This window comes from Cyphomyrmex costatus, unplaced genomic scaffold (genome assembly GCF_001594065.2).
Source record: "Cyphomyrmex costatus isolate MS0001 unplaced genomic scaffold, Ccosl1.0 scaffold43, whole genome shotgun sequence".
Taxonomy (NCBI): Eukaryota; Metazoa; Arthropoda; class Insecta; order Hymenoptera; family Formicidae; genus Cyphomyrmex; species Cyphomyrmex costatus.
Genome location: NW_017278534.1, coordinates 58973 through 79495, shown reverse-complemented (window position 1 = coordinate 79495; position 20523 = coordinate 58973). Strand labels below are relative to the sequence as shown.

Genomic DNA, 20523 nt, shown 5'->3' with positions numbered 1-20523 from the left:
TTGCGCAATATGTTATTTTATATATCGATACAATATACATATTATTTTCAAAACGAAAGATAAACGATAATTGATTGTAAACTAAAATATTATATTTTATAAAGATTGTGATTTTTTGTTTATGAGTCTTCGCGACTCGAGAAAGTTATATACTTAAACACAGTTTTATAAAGGCAAAGATAAATAAAGAATGTTTAAAAGATGATATAATGTGAAATAGTAGCAACACATACACGCGCGCGTACATCTAGAGAGGTTGCGTTTGACAGAGAAAACTGTTAAGTTAGCGTTTAGTGATTCTTTAATATGATTGATTCCTATACTCTTTCTCTCTCTTAGATTCAGCAAAGAATTAAAGGCAAGAACCAATCATATTAAAGAATCACTAAGCACTAATTGACTAGTTTTCATTGCTGAACGTAACCATTTACATTTGTTCAATTTAATCTATATGTGTATTTATATGTGTATATATACTACTCAACAAAATTAAAACATCACTTGTTCCACCCTGCAAAAATAGACGAACTTTGAGATAGAATAAGTTTAAGAAAGCATTTTAAAGTGTGAAATTTGCCTGTTGTTTTTCAATAAAATGAGTCATTTAATATCAGCAAAAAGGGTCATTTTTACTTCAATATTAAATAACTCTGTGAAAAAAAATCATACAAAGGTCGGAAAAAAAGCAAATTAAATGTAAGAATTCAGTCTTTCAAAAGCTGTAAACAGCATTTATGCACGATTTTTGATTCGTTTTATGCAACCTCACAAATTTCGTATAAAATTTTAAGATAGATGCATTTTCATTTTTGTTTGTGTAACTTTATAAAATATCGGCAAGACCGTTTCTTAAATAATTGTTCTGAAAAGTAGAGATTTCAAGCTTTAAAATGCTTTTTTAAACATCTTGATACGATAATTTTTGACGAAGTTATTTTATCTTGAAATTTATCTATTTTTGCAGGATGGAACAGGTGATGCTTTAATTTTGTTGAGTAGTGTGTACATATATAAAGCCAAATCTTAACTTAAATTTTTATTCTATCATCAGTACATGTGCAATATCTCCATTGTATGCAGATTTTCATTCTATTCATGGTCAAGTAGTAAATGTATTATAGAAAAAAGTAACAGAAAAAGATACTATACGAATAGAGAAATTAAAAGTATTAAGAATGTAAAGATAAGGGTAAGAACATTTTTATTATATTATTTTCTAATTATAAATAATTATTATACATTATTATTTGGACATATTTTTTTCTGAAAATTCTCTTAAAAACTTATTTAACATATTAATATGAAAAAAAAAACATTTGCTACACTTTTAATGTATAAATTGTATATGATTTATTTGTAATCTAATTAGCTACACACTTGAACAACAGGGTTATTTATAAAAAACTTTATGTATATACACAGAATAATTGTTGTATTAATAATGATATGAGTTAAGTTATTATTAGATGAGTGTAAAAATTCGTGTTTGATTTATTAAAATTTATAAGTTTCTGTGAATTTGATAATTGTTACATATAGAAAACTAAGAGCTGTACAAAATGGGAAAGTTTTTTCTTATTTTCTAGACCTGCTACGTGTCCAAAAAATTTGCAAAAATTTTTGATGTTTTAACATGAAAATTTGAAGTGCGTAAAGTTTTTTTTTCTATAAAATCATTTTCTTAAATTATTCTCAATAACCAATTTTCTTACTTCTAAGTTGCCGATAATTATCTATAGGATGTATTTTAGATATCTCTCAGACATGTCATTTATTCATAAATATTTGGCAAGATGAGGAGTGGAAGTTATTTTCACCATAATATCTAAAATATATCTGCTGTGTTATATTAGAAAGAGACAGCTTGACTCACACCGGTCGCTATCTCTTTCTTTCGGGCCGATCATGTTCTTTCGGCCTGTACGCAGTCCATACTATATGTCGATGGTTCGGCTCCTTGATCATCGTTTTCGTTTTTGTTTTCATACATCATCGGCACTTTCTCAAATTACATTAAATACAAATACAATTACGAAGTTAGGTTCTCAATACCAAAATACATTACTCACATACAATTTTAATTACTTTTTTAATTTTCATATATCGAAATTATTTACAACTTTCATTACTATTATTAATGATAATGAATTATTCTGTATATTATACACAAAAGGATTTTCATACAATTCATAACAAGTTTCTATAACTTTAGCTCATCCATATTAGTTATTCCTATAATTTCATGCTCGCAAATTACTTACCTACATTCTTACATTTTAAGTTCTATCAATTTTAAACCCTTTTCTAATTTCGTCAATTCTTCATTTATTTCATTACATAACTGTGCTATACCGGTTCCTTTTCTTTTTTTCATAATCTTCGTCCTTTAACCTTTTCTTTGCCTACTTCCGAATACCAGTTTCGTTTTACATTCCCGTTGTTCTTTGTTTTTTTCCTTATATTTCTTTTATTGAAGCTTAATAATTAGCCATAAGTTAGTCTTATTTCTGACTGCCTATTTAAATTTCTCTCGTTTTGATGACGTCTACTTGGAGACAATTCTTATTGGTCACTTCTTTGTCACGTGATTTCTAGGATGCACAATAACATACCCTTGTATTTATATAATGATTTTTATGTATGATTTCAAACTTGGTTCTTTGCATGCACCAATCAAAAAATTGAAAATAGTTACGTAGTCGGGCAGACGATCGATAGCATCTTCAGAATAGAAACAATTGTGCTAATTTCGTAGCTATTTGTCAAACGTCAGATTTCAAGCTAAAAAATGTACTTTTTGTACTTCATTATTTACTCGTTTTAAAGCTTCGTTGCATAAGTGTTTACTGTGATAATTCGGATTTTTAATATAATGTAGCATATAATGTAGGTTCGTTTTTATACGCCTCTATTAATGCTATTATTTATTATATATATCTTTATTCTACATTTTAGTTTGAAATCTGACGTTTGACAGATAGCAACGAAATTAGCACAATTGTTTCTATTCTGAAGATGCTGCCGATCGTTTGCCTAATTACGTGATCATTTTCAATCTTTTGATTGGTGCATGCAAGGAAACAAGCTTGAAAATCATACATAAAAATCATGTACAGAAATCATGGATAATGGAATTGTGGAAATGTGATGTGTTTCATACTTATGAAAACCATAAAAATGAACAAACTGAAGTTATTTTAGAATTTTGTACGTAAAAGCGTATTTTTTCTTCATTTTATCAATTTGTTAAACCATGTATTTCCTGCCCGTATAGTCTCACTTCACGTGCCTTTTACGACCATTTACTGACTATCAAGAGAGAAAAAGACAGTTTTCGTACATTTTTAAACGTTTTAAAGCGATCTTATCGTTTCAATTTATTTAAATTATATTTATTTTATAATTACAAATGGCACATAACATAAATTAATGTGTCATTTCTTGCTTCTAATGTCACGATTCCAACATGGTCACAGCCAATTACATGAAAAAAATCCTATAACACAAAATAAAATGCAATAAAAAGATTCAATTTTACTTCATAATTGTGATTATTGTACTATGCATCTAACAGAACAGAATACTTTTCGATACATTTATGGCTATCTTATGCATGTGTTGATAAACATTCTTTTAATATTTGCTTAACATACGCAAAACAATATATTGATTTAGATAATATCTCATATTATTGCTTTTTTCAAACATATAATTTTACTAAAGGCAATCTCTATGATAGCGTATTAATGCCAAATGATGAATTTATTGAATATGTTAAAAAGATAGTCTGCTATTTTAGCATTTAATATTTAATAGTATAAGAAAAATTTCTAATATTAGGGCATTAGAAGATTCATGTATACATATAACATATAACATTCTATAGTATTTCTATAGTATTTCTTCTTATTCTACGTATAACATTCTATAGAATTACTAACAAAATTATTTAGTTCTCGGTTTAATAATGTTAATATAAAATAACTTGTTTACTATAAATAATTACAAACTCTTATTGGACATAAAAATTTCATTTAACATAAATATACATTTTTTTACTTGAATAAAGCAGTTTGTTGATGTTGATGCAATTATAATTGTCTTATTTATCAAGTGTTTGTATATAACATACACATATGTATATACTATATTAATTCTTGTTTAATATTTATGTGGTCTAAATGGATGATTTGGATCAAACAATTTTGGATCTTTAACATATTCTGGTTCTTTTGTCCAGTAACCCATTAAACCTGAAATATAAAAAAATTAATGTTTATAATTATAATTTGATACACAAATTTTTTTTTTATGTCCTTGAATTAAAAACAAAATATAACAATAAGTTTTGAATGCCATTAAGATCCAACTGGATATTTGTGTGTAAATTAATTTGTCATATATGACATTAGTTGCATTCAACAGAACGTTTTCCAACAGCTGTTGGAAGTTATCTTTGCGCTAATTAGATCACATTTTTAGATTTAGAGGAACAATCCTATCTCAGCAGACAGATTATGAAACAGTTACAAAACTATTATGTTTTGTTGAACACAGTCATTAATAACAACATATATGTTCAATTCAAAATTTTTGGTCCTCTTCGATACATAATAATTATCTTAATCAAAAACTTAATTTACTTATTCATGATACCTAATAAACTTAGTCAAACTATTGGTCTGAATTAATAAATTAAATAACATTCATAATAAAATTTTTGCAATCAAAAGTTTAATAATATGTTAGTTTTATCTTTAAGAAAACACATGAGCGCTTGCATATAGTTTGTCTAAAACAGCGTGTCATCAAATCGCTAAGTTTACTAAATAATAACACAATATTACAACAATAAATGAAAAAAGAATCATAAAGAAACTTACTGAAATAAAATAGTTGTGTTATTAATATATTTTTAAGGTACTATCAGCTCACAAGGTATATGTCTAGGCTATATTCCAAAATGTTTTCTCCAAGGAAAATTTTACTCAAAATATATAGTTCATGTAATGTATACTATATTATAATTAAAATTGTACTCAAAGAGGATGTTTTGGAAGCCTTAATAAAGTTAGTCATGTAATAAAAGAACTTAAAAAACATATATGTACTCATATATACCTGCACTTTGAGCTTTTGCAATTTCTTGTTCCAATCTCATCTGTTTGTGTTTACATAATCCAGTTATGTGTCTTCCATATATCCTGCCTGTATATCGACTTTGAAATTGTGAAAGTAACCTTACATTTTTATAATCTAGTTCAATGGCTAATTTGCAAAGAATACACTTCCGTTTTTCTTTTACATAGGGATTTTCAATTTGGATTGGCTATAAATATAAAAGAAATATAAATGTCATATGTAACAAGTATAAAAACAGACAAGGATAAATATACTATAATATATGCAATAAACTTTTTACTGAAACATATTTCTACTTATAAATACATAAAATCATAACTTATTTTAATTTTCAATTTAAAATGTACTAAAAATCTATAACTAATCTTATGTAATAAATTGTTAATTGTCAATATGCACCCTTACCATGTCATTTTCTTCCATTACATTTATGTTTATAGATTTATCGGAGGAACTTTTACTGATAGTTCGAAAATATGATTTACCAGTAAACGTCATTGCAACTCTTTGCAAAGCAGGTACAGAAATCATTTTGTGATAATTCAAAACCTATTTATTTATATATATATATATATGTAGCTCCTTTAATCACTTTCCGAATTTAAGCTTTGACTATTCACTATGTAGTATGGATTGCCAGTAACTAACTTCGCACTGCTTCGCACGTGTCAAATGAGTCAAGCCAAACAGTGGCGACACCATTAAAGCTATCCACACAACTTGCATAGCTGCATAAACGCATGCATAAAGAAAATTAAAGCGGGGAGCACAGACTTTTGCATAAAGCGGGGAGCACAGACTTTTGCATAACGCATAAAGCATGTGCATAAGGAATTTCATTGGTCCATTTTCTTATGCATGAGTCAATGGACCAATCAAATTCTTTATGTATATGGTTTATGCGTTATGCAAAAGTCTGGATACGAGCGCGATTGTGGCAAAATGCTACGAGAGAGAAAGATATATACACTATCTTCGTCTATTAATTCTAACCATTCTAATCTTAATGTAATGTATATATTTGTATATTCTCTTTCATTTAAGTTAACAGCGTAAAAAAAATATTAAATCATCGATGTCGATGTATTAAATATTAAAAATAATAACATTAAATAAATATTTATAGTAAAAATGGGTGGCTGCGCTGCTCCGTATTGTAATAATTCAGCTGTCAAAGGATATGCAATGAAAAGATTTCCTAAAAATCCTGAACGACGAGTTATATGGGTAAAAAATGTTAACCGAGAAGATTGCGGGTACCGACAAACAATTCAGTTCTTTGTGAAGTTAGTTAATATTCGTTAAAAAAATAAAAATGTTCTAAAAGTTTATTACATTTCTATCCTACATGAATCTATAAGGTTATCGACGTTTGAATTGGAGCAGGAGTTACCACAAACGACGGACCAATCAGAAATTGTCTCTCTCGTGTCCAGACTCTGGTATAGGGTCTCTACTTTTGCATAACGCATAAACCATTATACATAAAGAATTTGATTGGTCCATTGATTCATGCATAAGAAAATGGGCCAATGAAATTCCTTATGCATATGCTTTATGCGTTATGCAAAAGTGTGTGTTGGGGCTCTTATCCAATCGCATTTCCCTTAGGCCTATCGCACATGAAATGCATAACTGTGCATAAGCATAACATAAGGCCGCTGGACCAATGAGCATCTTATGTTAATCAATATGGCGTCTTTATGCTGGATGCTCATTGGTCCAGCGGCCTTATGTTATGCTTATGCACAGTTATGCATTTCATGTGCGATAGGCCTTAGAGATGCACGTAAAATGTGATTGGCTAATTTTCATTATGCATACGTTTATGCAGCTTAGAGTCCTAGATATCAGAGAAGCGCAACCGATGTTCCGCGTTCTGATTAGCTGACTGTCAGCCAATCATGACATTCATTCAGTGGTATTAAAAATGGCTGACTAATAGACGATTGGTGGATTTCATATTTCGTCTGCAAACGACGCCATTTTTAATACTTTTCTTAGTAATTTTGCGATACTGACTTAAACCGGTTGCGCTTCTCTGATATCTAGGACTCTAATGCAGCTATGCAAATTATGTGGATATAATTCTTAATTCCAGCAATGTATTTAAAGAATAATAATGTACTAAAGTGGTACAATGTATGCATCAGAATAATTAATTAAATACTCATATCATATATATGTCACATGTGTCACTGAAATTAAGTAACTCAATAGAAAGTTACTAGTTAGCACTCCTATCTATTGGCGGCAAAGTAAATGGCAAGTGGCAACCCTTTTGTGTCACTTCTGCAGTCTCGCTTGTGCCACTTGGTTTGGTGTCACTCACTCTTCCGCGGGTTTCCGGTTGACGAGAGTCACATATTTCGTAACAGGTGCTGTATCAAACCGTACTTTCATAAACGAGCGAAAAAAGAAATTTCTTGCTTACGATCTAATCTAACTAGTCAAACTGAACAAATGCTTTTCTCAGGTGCAAGTGCGAGTTGCGGGAGTCACAATGTTATCCTGGATGCAAGAAGCAGCGAAAATGAATCCATTTTCGTCACCGTTCACAACGGTCAAGTGCCAGACATTGGAGAATGGTGCTCGACCGCTTGTTCCGAATCGAAATATCGTTGCTGCTTCCACCCAGGAAGGTGGTGAGTAATATTAACTCTCAAAATCCTTTTCAACTTCACTACGAATAAAACGAACAATTCTTCTCAATTGAGAGGTTATACAGTTTTCACGTGATTTCACGATATCCAACACCATGTGGAGTGATTTTGGTTGTCACGAGAATAGTTGAAACTATTGATGTCCCAAGGATTTTCTGCTCTTATTATTTATAAGATGATCCGTTTATGTGATAAAACACGCCATTTTTTTATCTGACAGCAGCGTTACATAACCCAAAGTATGTTTCAACGTCATCTGATCTGAAGCACGATTGAATGTCGTTCCATTGTCAAATCCCTGTTTGAAGGTCGCTCGATTGCTCTTCTATAGTCTCAAAAACTTTTGTTTCATTTGTTTGATTTTTAAATTATTGTGATGCAATTTAAAACAACTTCAATCTCTTCAATCAAAATTCCAATTTAATTAATCTACTTTTATCAATTAATATAGATTAACTTTAATTGATGTATAATTTACTATATGTTAAGAAAAACTATCCTAACTAGTTTCTATATTCACTTCAAGTAGTCGTATTTAATTTTAAACAATATCAAGTTTATTTTAACCGACTTTAATACAATATCTTTAAACAATTAATTAATGTTAAAATAAACGATTTCTATCACACATATTTTGCATACCACTCTGAATAAGAATATAGAATTACTAACTAAATCTGATCACACATTTACAAAAATAAACAATCTGTTACCTCAATTATCCATTTATCGCTCTAGATCTTACATATTAATTAGTAAAAATATTACAAATATCGTTCAGCGATGATGAGCTCACCATGGTCGCAAGAAGAGAAGGATCGAAACAAAAACTATGCGAATATAAACATTCTACTGTTTTAATCTCGAATATCTCTTTGTTCCTGTTTTATCACCAACTTATTAATTCAAATAACTCTAAATCTAGTCACTTAAATTCTAGTTATTGAAACTCTAATCATTTAGAATAAATCTAGTCACTTTAAATAACCCTAGCTTTACATACTTTTTATTTCTATACTTGATACACATTTAGGTCCTTGGGATCCCATTTACATTTGTTATCATAACTTTTGTAAAAATAGATATATTTTAATTTAATCTTTTTTTAGTCGATGGAGAATTGATTAAGGAACAAGTCTATAGTATGTAAAAGTTGATAGAATTAAGGATCTTTGAGATATGTAAATTCAAAGGAAAAGAAAAGATCTCGATGTGTAGCAAGTTGCATTAGAATTTCTATATAGCTTCAGTGTGTATAGCTAGAGGTAAATTTCTGTTCTTATGTTATCTAGTTATATACACTGGTAGAATCACAGAAACGCCAATACAGCTTGAATCAAGATTTTCTTGCGTTTTTTTTTAACCTATATATATTTGGAAGCTCCTTATTTCTATTAACTTTTATACATTATGGACTTGTTCCAATCAATTCTCCATTGATTAAAGAAAAATTAATTGAAATATGTTTTTTATTATTTTTACAGAAGTATGGTCCAAATATGGATGATGGTCCCAAGGATCCGAGAGTGTATATTAAGGATAGAAAGAAAGTGTATTAAAATAGCTAAGGTTAAAAAAAAATATTACAAATTACATAACCTATATGTGAGAAATTTCATATTTCGCGTAGCAAGAAAATTCGATTTAAATTCATGGATGTCATGGATTGCACAAGATGTGGCTATTGGATTATCAGCGCTTTATAAAATATAATTCACTTGGACAACGCGAAAAGGTTGAATAGAAATAATTTGGTCGGTTGTCGCGCCCTTGTATGTCAACTGAAAACCATATCAAAGCATACGGATGCTTAATTCTTTATAGAATTACAGATGAAACAAGCAAAGTAAAAGAGACAAATTCAGTTAAACTTTGAATCCACGCCAAGGAAAGTGATCAATCAGCTGATCGAAAAAAACCCTTGAAATGCTTACAAACATTTCGATATATTTAGAAGCGATATTGTTAAATCTTGAAATATAAAAATTTATAACTTTTTTGTTTAAACAAATTTGAAAATAACATAATAGAAAGATATAATAAAGAATAAAGAAAATAGAAGAATTCTGCAATAAAAATTAGATATTTTTATTTAAAAAGATATTTTTAGATACTTTTTTACGGAAAATAAAAATGTATTTATAATTATACAATTATTATGCATTTAAAAAACAATTTATTACATTTTGTTTTAAAGTTTAATATCATATATATAATTTGCCTAGATCAAGTCCAAGTTTTCTTTTATATTAAACTTAGGTGTGAAAAATTTAAATTTACTACAATGAATATTTAATGACATAATAACGGGATTGCACAAACGAAATATTGATATAAATATATCATATAATAGGTGTATCTTAAATTATATGTAATAGAAAAGAGAATTCTTTTTTTTAATTATAAAAAGTATAGATAGAAGTATATACTTAATAACTTTATAGTTTATATCGAATTTAGCTAAACGTACTGCTGAAATGAAATATTAATGAAAGTCTGCTTATGGATCCATGAATTATATTGCCAGAGCTCTACTGTTGAGTTTTCCGAAAAATACATAGAATAATTAAAAATCAATACGATGTTGTTTCGTGTATTTCCAGATAGTTGCGAATTTGGATCGAATCATTATTTCCTATTATGTGGGCTCGGAGGCATTTTATCCTGTGGCATCACTCACACCGGTATCACTCCCTTAGATTTAGTCAAATGTCGAATTCAAGTGGACCCACAAAAATACAAATCAGTGTTCAATGGATTCCGAGTAACTATTTTTACCAATTATTCACTCTTTTATGTGGATATAATATAATATTGTATAATATATTTAAGATAATAGTATTTATTGTGAATCTACGTATTACAGGTAACTTTCGCCGAAGATGGCACTCGTGGATTGGTGAGAGGCTGGGCGCCTACTTTCTTTGGCTACTCGATCCAGGGAATGTTTAAATTCGGTCTTTATGAAGTTTTCAAAGTTCAGTATTCAGAGTTAGCCGGCGAAGAACTCTCTTATGAATATAGAACCTCTTTATATTTGATATCGTCGGCTTCGGCGGAATTTTTTGCAGATATTGGCTTAGCGCCGTTTGAAGCCGCCAAGGTAATTGGTCGTATATATAGTTTTCTATATCAGCATAACTAATAAGGAATTGAAACTGTAAAAGTAACAAGTTGCAGTTATTCGTTCCCGAGTAGAAAAAATAACAAGTTATCGTTAATAATTATTGATTTTCAAAAGTAATTCGTTATAGTTATCGTTACATGAAAAAATAACGACCGTCAATCACAGCGAACAGGTGCTTAGCGGTTTTCTAGTCTCAAGCGCTGTGAGTGGCTTATGTACATTCGAACTGTATTCAATTGTGTGATAAAAGTAGCTGTAAAATTCGTTACCGTTACCAAAAAAATGTAATTATGTTATCGTTATATAATAGTTGCCAAAAATAAAGTAACAGTTATCAGTAAAGTTACTAAGAAAGTAACTTGTACTTGTAACAACTTGTAACTTCGTTACAAGTAATGAGAGTTACTTTCATTCCCTGATTATAATCAATTGCTCTGTACTACACGACAATTTTATTTTGAAATTACAGGTCAAGATACAGACTATGCCAGGGTATGCTAATACTTTACGACAAGCGGTACCAAAGATGTATGCAGACGAGGGTCTTTTCGGTTTCTATAAAGGCTTAGTACCGCTATGGCTGCGTCAAATCCCATATACGATGATGAAATTTGCTTGTTTTGAACGCACCGTTGAACTTCTATATAAATACGTAGTACCCAAACCTAGGTCAGAATGTAGTAAATCTGAGCAGTTGGTGGTTACATTTGCAGCCGGATACATCGCTGGTGTATTCTGTGCTATTGTATCCCATCCTGCTGATACGGTAAGTTTTATCGGAATACCTCTATTTAGAAAAAAAAAGGCAAGGCAAATGAAATGAAAGTAAAGGAACTTTTGTTACTTAAAAATCCTAGCTATCGGTTAACTTTTTATGTTCTCATGATACATGCTGACCAAAAATTTGAACGCATTAAGAGTACATGCAAAAAGTCGAGATTAATTAATAAAATAAATGACATCGTTCCTTAAACAAAGATGATTTATTGAAATACGAAGTATATTTTGATATTCATAGCAATATAAAAATAAAAAATATAACTTCTTTTTTACAGTCTATTTTGATCTCTAGAACTAAAACTTGCGTGGTAAAAAATTAAAAATTGTTTGCGAGGTGTCATTACATGTTGATACATCATTAATGCCAACATTGAACATGAGCATTTTTTTAAGGAGCATTTTTACTATTGGGTTGTTTATTACTTTGATAAAATATAAATATTCACATAGAAGTCTCAAAAAATGAAAAAATTCTCATAACCATTTATGTTTGTTTGAAGTAAAATAAACCACACGTTATTATAAATAATTACCAAATATAATCCATTAAAACAGAGAACATAAAAGATTAAGCTGAAAACTAAACCAAGTGTTACGAAATAAAGATACCGAAAGTTATCTGGGCTAGATAGTTCGGTATAGATGCATGGACTGTTTGACGGCATTTCTCGATTCTTATAGTTTTAAATACATTTTTAATCTTTCTATAAATGTCTGGGCAGGTGGTGTCGAAGTTGAATCAAGAAAAAGGAGCATCCGCGGGTCAAGTCCTGAAGAAGCTCGGTTTTGGTGGTGTATGGAAGGGTTTGGGACCGAGAATCGTTATGATCGGTACCTTAACTGCAGCTCAATGGTTTATCTATGACGCTGTTAAGGTTTGGTTACGCATGCCCCGCCCACCACCACCTGAGATGCCAGAATCTCTCAAGAAGAAGCACGGCTTGGCATAAGCGCAGTATGATAGGCACATTGCTAAGCGAATCGTTTCACTTGGTCGTTGATTAGAAAAAGAGAAGCGTATAAAATTCAATTTAATCTTCATATCGTACATTATTGAACGATATGTTCTATTTTATTTTGGAATATTTATCTGCATTATACAACAGTATCAACGCAAGGCAACACTGCCGCAAGATTAGAGAAAACAATTGTGTCTTACAAATAGGAAATATAGGATGTGCTAATTGTGCCGATTTTACTATCGAAGGCACAACCCAGGGTATTACCCAGGGTAATCGTAAGCCGTGACATTGTACATAAGGTGATCGCTATAAATAAACAAGCCGATTACTCAATCATACTATATTGCTTAATATTTCTCCTTTTTCCAAGATATAACGATCAAATCGAATGCAGAGAATGCAATATTTTACAAGCTATATCGCTGATTTAATAAAGTTATAATTAGAAAATGGAATTTTAATTTATTAACCATATTGAATTGTAATAGCAAAAATTAAATTTATTTTGTGTAATATATATTAGGTAAAACTTTATTAGAGGCAATCTCATCAATTTCAACGACCTTGACAAATGTAATCAAGATTATCGTTCTGAATAATAAAGATTTCAATTGTCGCTTGTAAAAAAGTTATTAACCAAAAAAAGTTAAATTTTAATTATTACAAATTAAATATCGTATTATTTGTGTGTTCTGTAATCTATAACAAGATACTCATACATTATCATGATTAAAATATGTATAGAGTGTCTGATAAGTTTTGGAAAAAAAAACGCTCATATGCAGATAGAGCGGAGTAAACTGAGTTGCAATAGTGAACAAGATATTAATTTCTAAAGACTATCGATTAAGCAAGTAAAATCGATACATAAAACAACTTTAAGATTTCTTTCAGAGTTCTTTATAAAATATCTTAAAGATATTTTTTAAACAAACTCTTAAATGTATCTTAAAGTCAAGGTTGTTTTATACATCAATTTTAGACATTTTGCTCATTAGATAACTACAAAAAACCATAAAAATTGCAAAATAGAGGACTTTTCGATTCAATTTAGTTTGCTCTGTCCACACACTAGCGCTTTGTCAAAACTCGCCAAACACCTTGTATAAAATAGGTTGGTAGCTTTGCTATAAAAGCTGTATCTGCGATTAATTAAAAAGCTTATCTATGTAAACTTACATAGTTTAAGTAAAAACCTCATTTTGCGTGGGAAGTTCTAAATTCAGTTTATAATTTTACACGAAACATGATCCCAATCCAAACCTATTCAGTTTTTTAGTAATGGAGTCCACCTGTAGCAGAGGGAAAAGCAGAACTCGTTGCATCCACCCATATACTTTACAATGCAGTGAAACCCCACATAAATTTATAATGCTTCACACAAGAAATATACATTATATTACTGTTCAAAATATAAAAAAAGAATTAATTTGATTAATAACTCTTTATGATTAAAATCTTTTAATTGTTACTCGGGACAAAATGACTTGAACGTCAAGATCATTAAAATTTGTGAGTTACCATATATTGAAATAAACTAATATTTTCGTGCATTCTTTCTCTTACGTAGAAGATTCAATTAATTTAAATTTAAAATATAAGTTCTTTTCGATTCGTAAATTAATAAGTAACTATATAGATCTTGATCAATAAACGAAATTTATTGATTTATTTTTACAAATGTGTAAGATAAGAATTATATGTTTATTTATTAACCCTCCGCGAATCATAGGGAAAATCAACGTGGATCATAAGTAGGTATATCTCATATCCCATATCATACTTCATCATAAATATACTATAATTTAATATAGTATGATTGATAACAACGCATGAAACCGGCAACTTACGCGCGATACTTTTTAAGAAATTATAGAATTTTATCTTGATGGAGTATTGTCACATTTTATTTATGGAGTATTGTTCCACTTGGTTCGTAGAGGATTAATGTAGAATTAAAACAATTTTTATTACATTATCAATATGCATACACTGTTAAACCAATGCACAGTGGGATAGAAGTTCGAAAAACTGACTAAAAGTAAACTTTGAAATTTGAATAAAACAAATTTATATATACATATTTACAGATTTTTATTATATTAATCTCTTTAATAGATGCCTATTGAGCATCAAAATTTAATCGTGATATTATTTTAGTAGTTGTATTTTTAAGTCTAGAAAAATTTCAGCGCGCAATTCAAATGACTACAAATATGGTATGTATGCACACACATATATAGTTTATACATACTTCACATTGAATTATTTAAAGTATTAAACATCCAGTTTCGACCGTTATAGCTAGTATTTTCAATTTCCTATTTGTCGAATTTCCAAATATACGATACAAAAAGATTTTTAAATGTTTAAATGTGGTTTCATCTTGCAAATAAGATGGAGAATCTCTAACTAAATTATATAAAGGCTTCATCAATTTATTTCGATTTGGCAAGGCAATAAAAATGAAAAAAGATATTGAATTTGTTTTGTGAACTATTTTATTATACATTTTCGATAAATCCAAGAATATTTATCAAATTTAAATTGCTATTACAAAAACAATAAATTGTTGTAAATTGTTGTTAATTTATGAGATTGGATGGCTATTGAGTGGAAATAGAAATATAACAATGACAAAAGTTTCTTTGTTATTTTATAAATAAGGTGTTTTTCATCAAACTTTTAAAATTTTTCCACTTACGCAATGTTTTTTTCTTTTTCACTTTTATTTCCTTGTCAAATTAAAATAAAAATCAAATCGATAAAGCATTTAACTCTGACTTACAAGATAAAACCACATTTGTTTTATTATAAATTGTTTCATCAAATTATAAAGTTAACTTTTTGCCAGTTTTTCGGATTTTCATCCCACTATGCAATGTAGATGTGTTAAAAAAATTAATTTTAACATAAACGGAAAAAATTCACAATTTCTTATTTCTAAGTACAGTATTAGAGAATATTCATTGCAAGTACATTTATATCACCTCACTTTCAATGCAGTCTTTTCAATATAGTATTAATCGTGTATATAACAATGCTTTTGCGTTGCATTGTACAAAATTAATAGCAAAAAATATAATTCTTACATTTGTATCATTTCATAAACATAAAATTAATATAAGTATCTTGCATAAAAGAAAATAATAGTGAATATACAGTTGCATTCTGTAACTACATATTCATTCCTCTATTACACATCAATATAACAATAGTTATAACAAAAAGATATATATATATATACATATATCTTATTACAATATACAATATTAGGAAACTATTATATTTTTCATTATCTTGAGGCTATTTCATTCTGAAAATGAGCGATCGCATCTTGTATAGTTGCAAAAATTTTCAAAGACATCATCCCGTATACATATAAGTCACATTTCTTGATTGTTTCAAAAATAGGACTAGGACAATTGACGAAGTAAAACTTAATATTCACCTGCGCGAATTCTTCTACGATTATATGCAGGACTTGAACACTACTGGGATCGATATAACTCAACGCGCTCATATCCATGATTATACATTGTAATTCACATGTTTCTCTAGAGTTTTTCTCATCCAAAAAGCGACTCTCTTCGGCCAATTTTTTTCTGTATTTGATAATTTTTTGCGGACATACTCCCACAAGTTTGTATACAATGGACTTGAAATAGCTATTATTGGCGAAATTCAAAGTCCCACAATAGTGAAATATTTTTATTCCGGGTATTTCTACCGCCTAAAAAGAAAAATCGGTGTAAAAGCTGATTAATAGCTCATGTTCTCTGTTTTATTTGGTATGCCTTACCGCTTTGTATCTACCCATGTCTAAATACAGATCTGTATGCGGTATATGACCCAATAAACACGTATAAGGTCGAATAACTTGCAATAGAATCATGACCAGTGACACGAGCAATCCAGCGAGCAATCCGATGTCGATATTTATCAATGTTACAACAAGAAATGTTATAATCCAAATTATAGCGTCGGTTTTGCTTAGTTTCCAAAATTTAACAAGCTGATTGACTTGTTGAAACATTCCTTTTAACGCTACCTGTATAAAAAATCTTTAAAAATTATACGCTTTCTTAATGACAGTGCGAGGTTTTTTTTATAATACAATTCTACACGTACAACTATTATGGAGGCCAAGACACATCTTGGTAGAAGCTCAAAAAATGGCCCGATCCACAAAAGAATAATAAGCAATAATAAGCAAGATACAATACTCGCTATCTGCGTACGTCCCCCGACGGTTTGCTGAATAAGAGATCTACTCAAGGAAGCCGATATTGGCATGCATGAGAAGAAAGAACCCATTATGTTACTAAAACCCTAAAATTAGAATAATTTGCCGGAATTATTAATGAAAGCTTAACTAATTATCAAAATATTAATGTCTGACCATTGCAAGAAGTTCTTGATTTGAATCTATCTCGTAGCTAAGTTTTTGCGCGAATATTAACGCCATTGATACGGTGATAGTATATGAAACCATGGTTATCGCAATGCTATCAACCAACACTAAGGGTAATAATTCGAAACTTGGCACTTCTGGCGTAGGCAATCTATTTAAAAAAAACATAAAAATTAATATTTTAATATCTAAATTTTTAAATAGATATTAGAATTTTTGTGAATATTAAAATATATAAGATAAAATGCGTTAAGGTAAAATTTTATGTACATACCCCGTAGGAATATGCCCAACGGTTTCAATATCATAAATATTTGATAAATCACAATATCGAGAGACTAATGTACCACCAACCACTGCAATAAGTTCAATGGGTATTGGTATGCTGCATTTTTTGCTCATTCTTGGCTAATAAAATATAAATCATATTTTTAGCTTTTACAAATATCTAATTAAAGTATTAAATTAATACGTTATTTACCTTTAGATATTCGTTGTTGAAAACAAGAATAATAATTGATACAATTGATACAATTACAGCGGCTATATTGGTATTCTTTATTTCTTTAAATATATGAATAATAGTCTGAAAAGGAAAAGATTTAAAACATCTGTTTTTCTATTATATCAATTTCAAAAGAAGCACAGATGCGAACAAAAAAATGCATATCACACAATTGTCCATATAATTGTTATGCATATTGTTCAACGACATAATAAATTTTACACATTTGTATAATACTTATATTGAAAAAAAATATATATATATTTTTTAAACAATTTTTATAATAAAAAGTTGCACATATTCATATCTAGTATAATGAGAAAAGTAATATTTTCGAAGTTAACAATTCTTTATTCTGTAATTAACAAATTTTGATTAATATCACAGTAACCAATAGGAACATTCAAAGAAAAATGCGTGATCGCGCTGGCATAGCTACGCAGCAGGCAGCTTTTGTTTTAGGTCGAATCTAATGGCTGCGTCCAGCACAGAAAATTAATCAAGTTAGCACTTAGTGATTTTCTTTAATGTTACTTTGATTCTTGCTTTTAGTTTTTCTTAAATCTAAAAGAGTGCAAGAATTAATTATATTAAAGAATCACCAAGCGCTAACTGATTTCTTTTTTTATGTTGCTAAGCTATTGGCTGCGTTCAGCACAAAAAGCAGCTTTGCAACTGTTTTTCGATCTTTAATATGCTTGATTTATACATTTAAATCCAGTGAGATCTATCCACTAAGACCAAGACCAATCATATCAACGAATTTTACAACAGTTGCAAAGTCGCTTTTTTTTATTGAACGCAGTCAATGAAATGCAAAACGACAGAAACGTATAAAACGCTTGACTATACCTATTTATGATTTCTCTATAATGAAAGATAATCAAATCTCGCATTTTTTGTCACTCTCTCTACTATATATTTATATACTATTTACATATATTTACATACAATTCACAGTATAAAGCTAATATTTTATGTGTAGTATGACGAAGGTTTTCAGGCCTGTTGATTGGTTACAGGACAGAGCGATTCTTGGATCTTACTGTCTAACAGCCAATCAACAAAGCTTGAAAAATTTGTCTTACAACAAAAACGGAAAAATGTAATATTATAGCCTTACATATACGAAAAATATAATTTAGGTTTACTTACAAAAATCAGTTTGAAGTAACCTTTTTGCTTTGGTAATTTTAAACCAAGGAGATCCTTGATTTGAGATATTAAAACATAAACAGCAGCTGCTGTTGTAAAACTGTTTACTAAAGTTTCGCTCAGCAAAGTTGTTACAATGCCTAATCGGAAGGTATACATTATTATCTACAATGGTAAAAAAGATCTCTTTATTTTACCTGTTTTTTCAATTTTGAGAGAAATTAATATGCTTTCAAGGATGCAAAAAGCATTTACCTGAAATATTCCGACCATTAATGTCACAGCTGTTGCTACCTGCATAGGTGTATATACATATGTGACATCTTGTTGATTTTGTAAAACAGCATCCGTAGTATTTGCAAACGTGTGTCCCACATATGGATTTGAGTAAAATGTGACTACTTTGCCAGTCATTAGGCAAACCACAGCAAAAGTTCCTGATGAGTGCCAAGAATGTTTCATTGTTCAAGGTTGTTGAATAAGTTCATATTAAGATGTATTATTTCTAACTGTTCTGTAACGGAAGTTAATCAAATAAATGTATATAACCGGGAGGGTTGCAAAATGTGCATATTTTTGCAACTTGATTTTAACTCGATATTATCTCTAACGCAACTCAAATTTCGTAGATTCTTTTAACTCTAGCTATACACACTGTTCTTTTGTTCCTTGATATATACATTCGGATCTCTGGGACTCCATTCATATTTGTTATCGTAACTTCCGTAAAAATATATTTTAATTAATTTTTTTCAATTGATGGAAAATATATGTATACATTGAGAAACAAGTCCATAATGTATAAAAGTCGATAGAATTAAGGAGTGTCAAGATATATTGTTTCAAGAAAAAGAAGTTTAGAAACAAAAAAAATCTCTATTTAGTAAATTACACTGGGGTTTCTGAGACCCCAGTGTGTATAGCTAGGGTTAATATCGCTTGGTATTCTCACCTATAGATACGTGCTTGGATGTGCCGAAAAGAAAATATATGAAGACAGGAAAAAAGGCCATATATATGCCAACTACTGGCGGTAGATTTCCAAGAAGCGCATAAGCCATACCTTGCGGTATATGCATAATTGCTACAGTTAGGCCTGAAATAATATCAGGTAACATATTTTCCCTCCAATTGTATTGGCTGAGCCATTCTATCACTGGGACTGTCGACACTATACAAGACTGCCAGTTCTTCGATTTGACATTTTTTATTGCATTTTGCATCACTGTAAACAAACAATTTGTGTTTATAGATTTATGTTTTTGCATAGGGTGCATCTGTATCTCATTGTAACTTACAGGATGACTTTGGTTTCTCATAATTATAATTCTGATTCAGCATTTCATGATCATAGAGAGGCCTTTCTAAACGTATTTGTAGCATACTGCTTTTGTCCATGATTTACAGAAGCGAACACGTTTAATTTTAACAACTGTATCTGTTTCCAAACTCAATATGAGAACTGATTTGTGATTATCTTTTTTTCTTTATACAATATATCTGTAATTAAATCAATATTACATAACTGATATAATATCTTTGAGATTTGTGATAAAGTATCTCTAGGTCTATAGTTCAATATTTCTTCAATATTCACAATTACACAACATATTGAGCAGAATTTTTCATTATTTCTCTTATATTAAATCCATAATAATTTATGCCAAGTAAAAGATCCATTTAATGAAAACATGAACAGTATATTATATTTTTAAATGCCCTCTGTCGCTGAAGTCTATGTTATATAATATGTATTATTATATATATATATATAT

General features: G+C 29.5%; 3 protein-coding genes across 3 annotated transcripts in view; 1 reads left to right on the top strand and 2 right to left on the bottom strand.

Moving 5' to 3' along the window:
* Positions 1–4076: 4076 nt before the first annotated feature.
* mRpS18C (mitochondrial ribosomal protein S18C) lies at positions 4077–5746 on the bottom strand. Its single transcript, XM_018544274.1, has 3 exons — positions 5548–5746; positions 5122–5329; positions 4077–4253 (listed from the first exon to the last, which is right to left on the bottom strand). Exons 1-3 carry the CDS (start codon positions 5671–5673, stop codon positions 4162–4164), a joined length of 426 nt encoding a protein of 141 aa, XP_018399776.1. The 5' UTR covers positions 5674–5746; the 3' UTR covers positions 4077–4161.
* Positions 5747–7618: 1872 nt separating this feature from the next.
* Positions 7619–13092, top strand: Mpcp1 (Mitochondrial phosphate carrier protein 1). The gene is made up of 5 exons (XM_018544201.1): positions 7619–7787; positions 10409–10569; positions 10672–10908; positions 11402–11698; positions 12435–13092. Exons 1-5 carry the CDS (start codon positions 7646–7648, stop codon positions 12660–12662), a joined length of 1065 nt encoding a protein of 354 aa, XP_018399703.1. The 5' UTR covers positions 7619–7645; the 3' UTR covers positions 12663–13092.
* A 2877-nt stretch (positions 13093–15969) lies between these two features.
* Positions 15970–20523, bottom strand: part of LOC108777387 (solute carrier family 26 member 6) — a 4777-nt gene continuing 223 nt past the window's right edge. The window contains exons 2-11 of the mRNA XM_018544256.1: positions 20047–20248; positions 19701–19973; positions 19004–19185; positions 18749–18913; positions 17570–17674; positions 17363–17496; positions 17077–17239; positions 16806–17006; positions 16477–16725; positions 15970–16407 (exon numbers count right to left, since the gene is read on the bottom strand). Coding sequence (XP_018399758.1) covers positions 15970–16407; positions 16477–16725; positions 16806–17006; positions 17077–17239; positions 17363–17496; positions 17570–17674; positions 18749–18913; positions 19004–19185; positions 19701–19973; positions 20047–20146 — 2010 coding nt within the window. The 5' untranslated portion in view covers positions 20147–20248. The remainder of the gene's footprint in view (positions 16408–16476; positions 16726–16805; positions 17007–17076; positions 17240–17362; positions 17497–17569; positions 17675–18748; positions 18914–19003; positions 19186–19700; positions 19974–20046; positions 20249–20523) is intronic.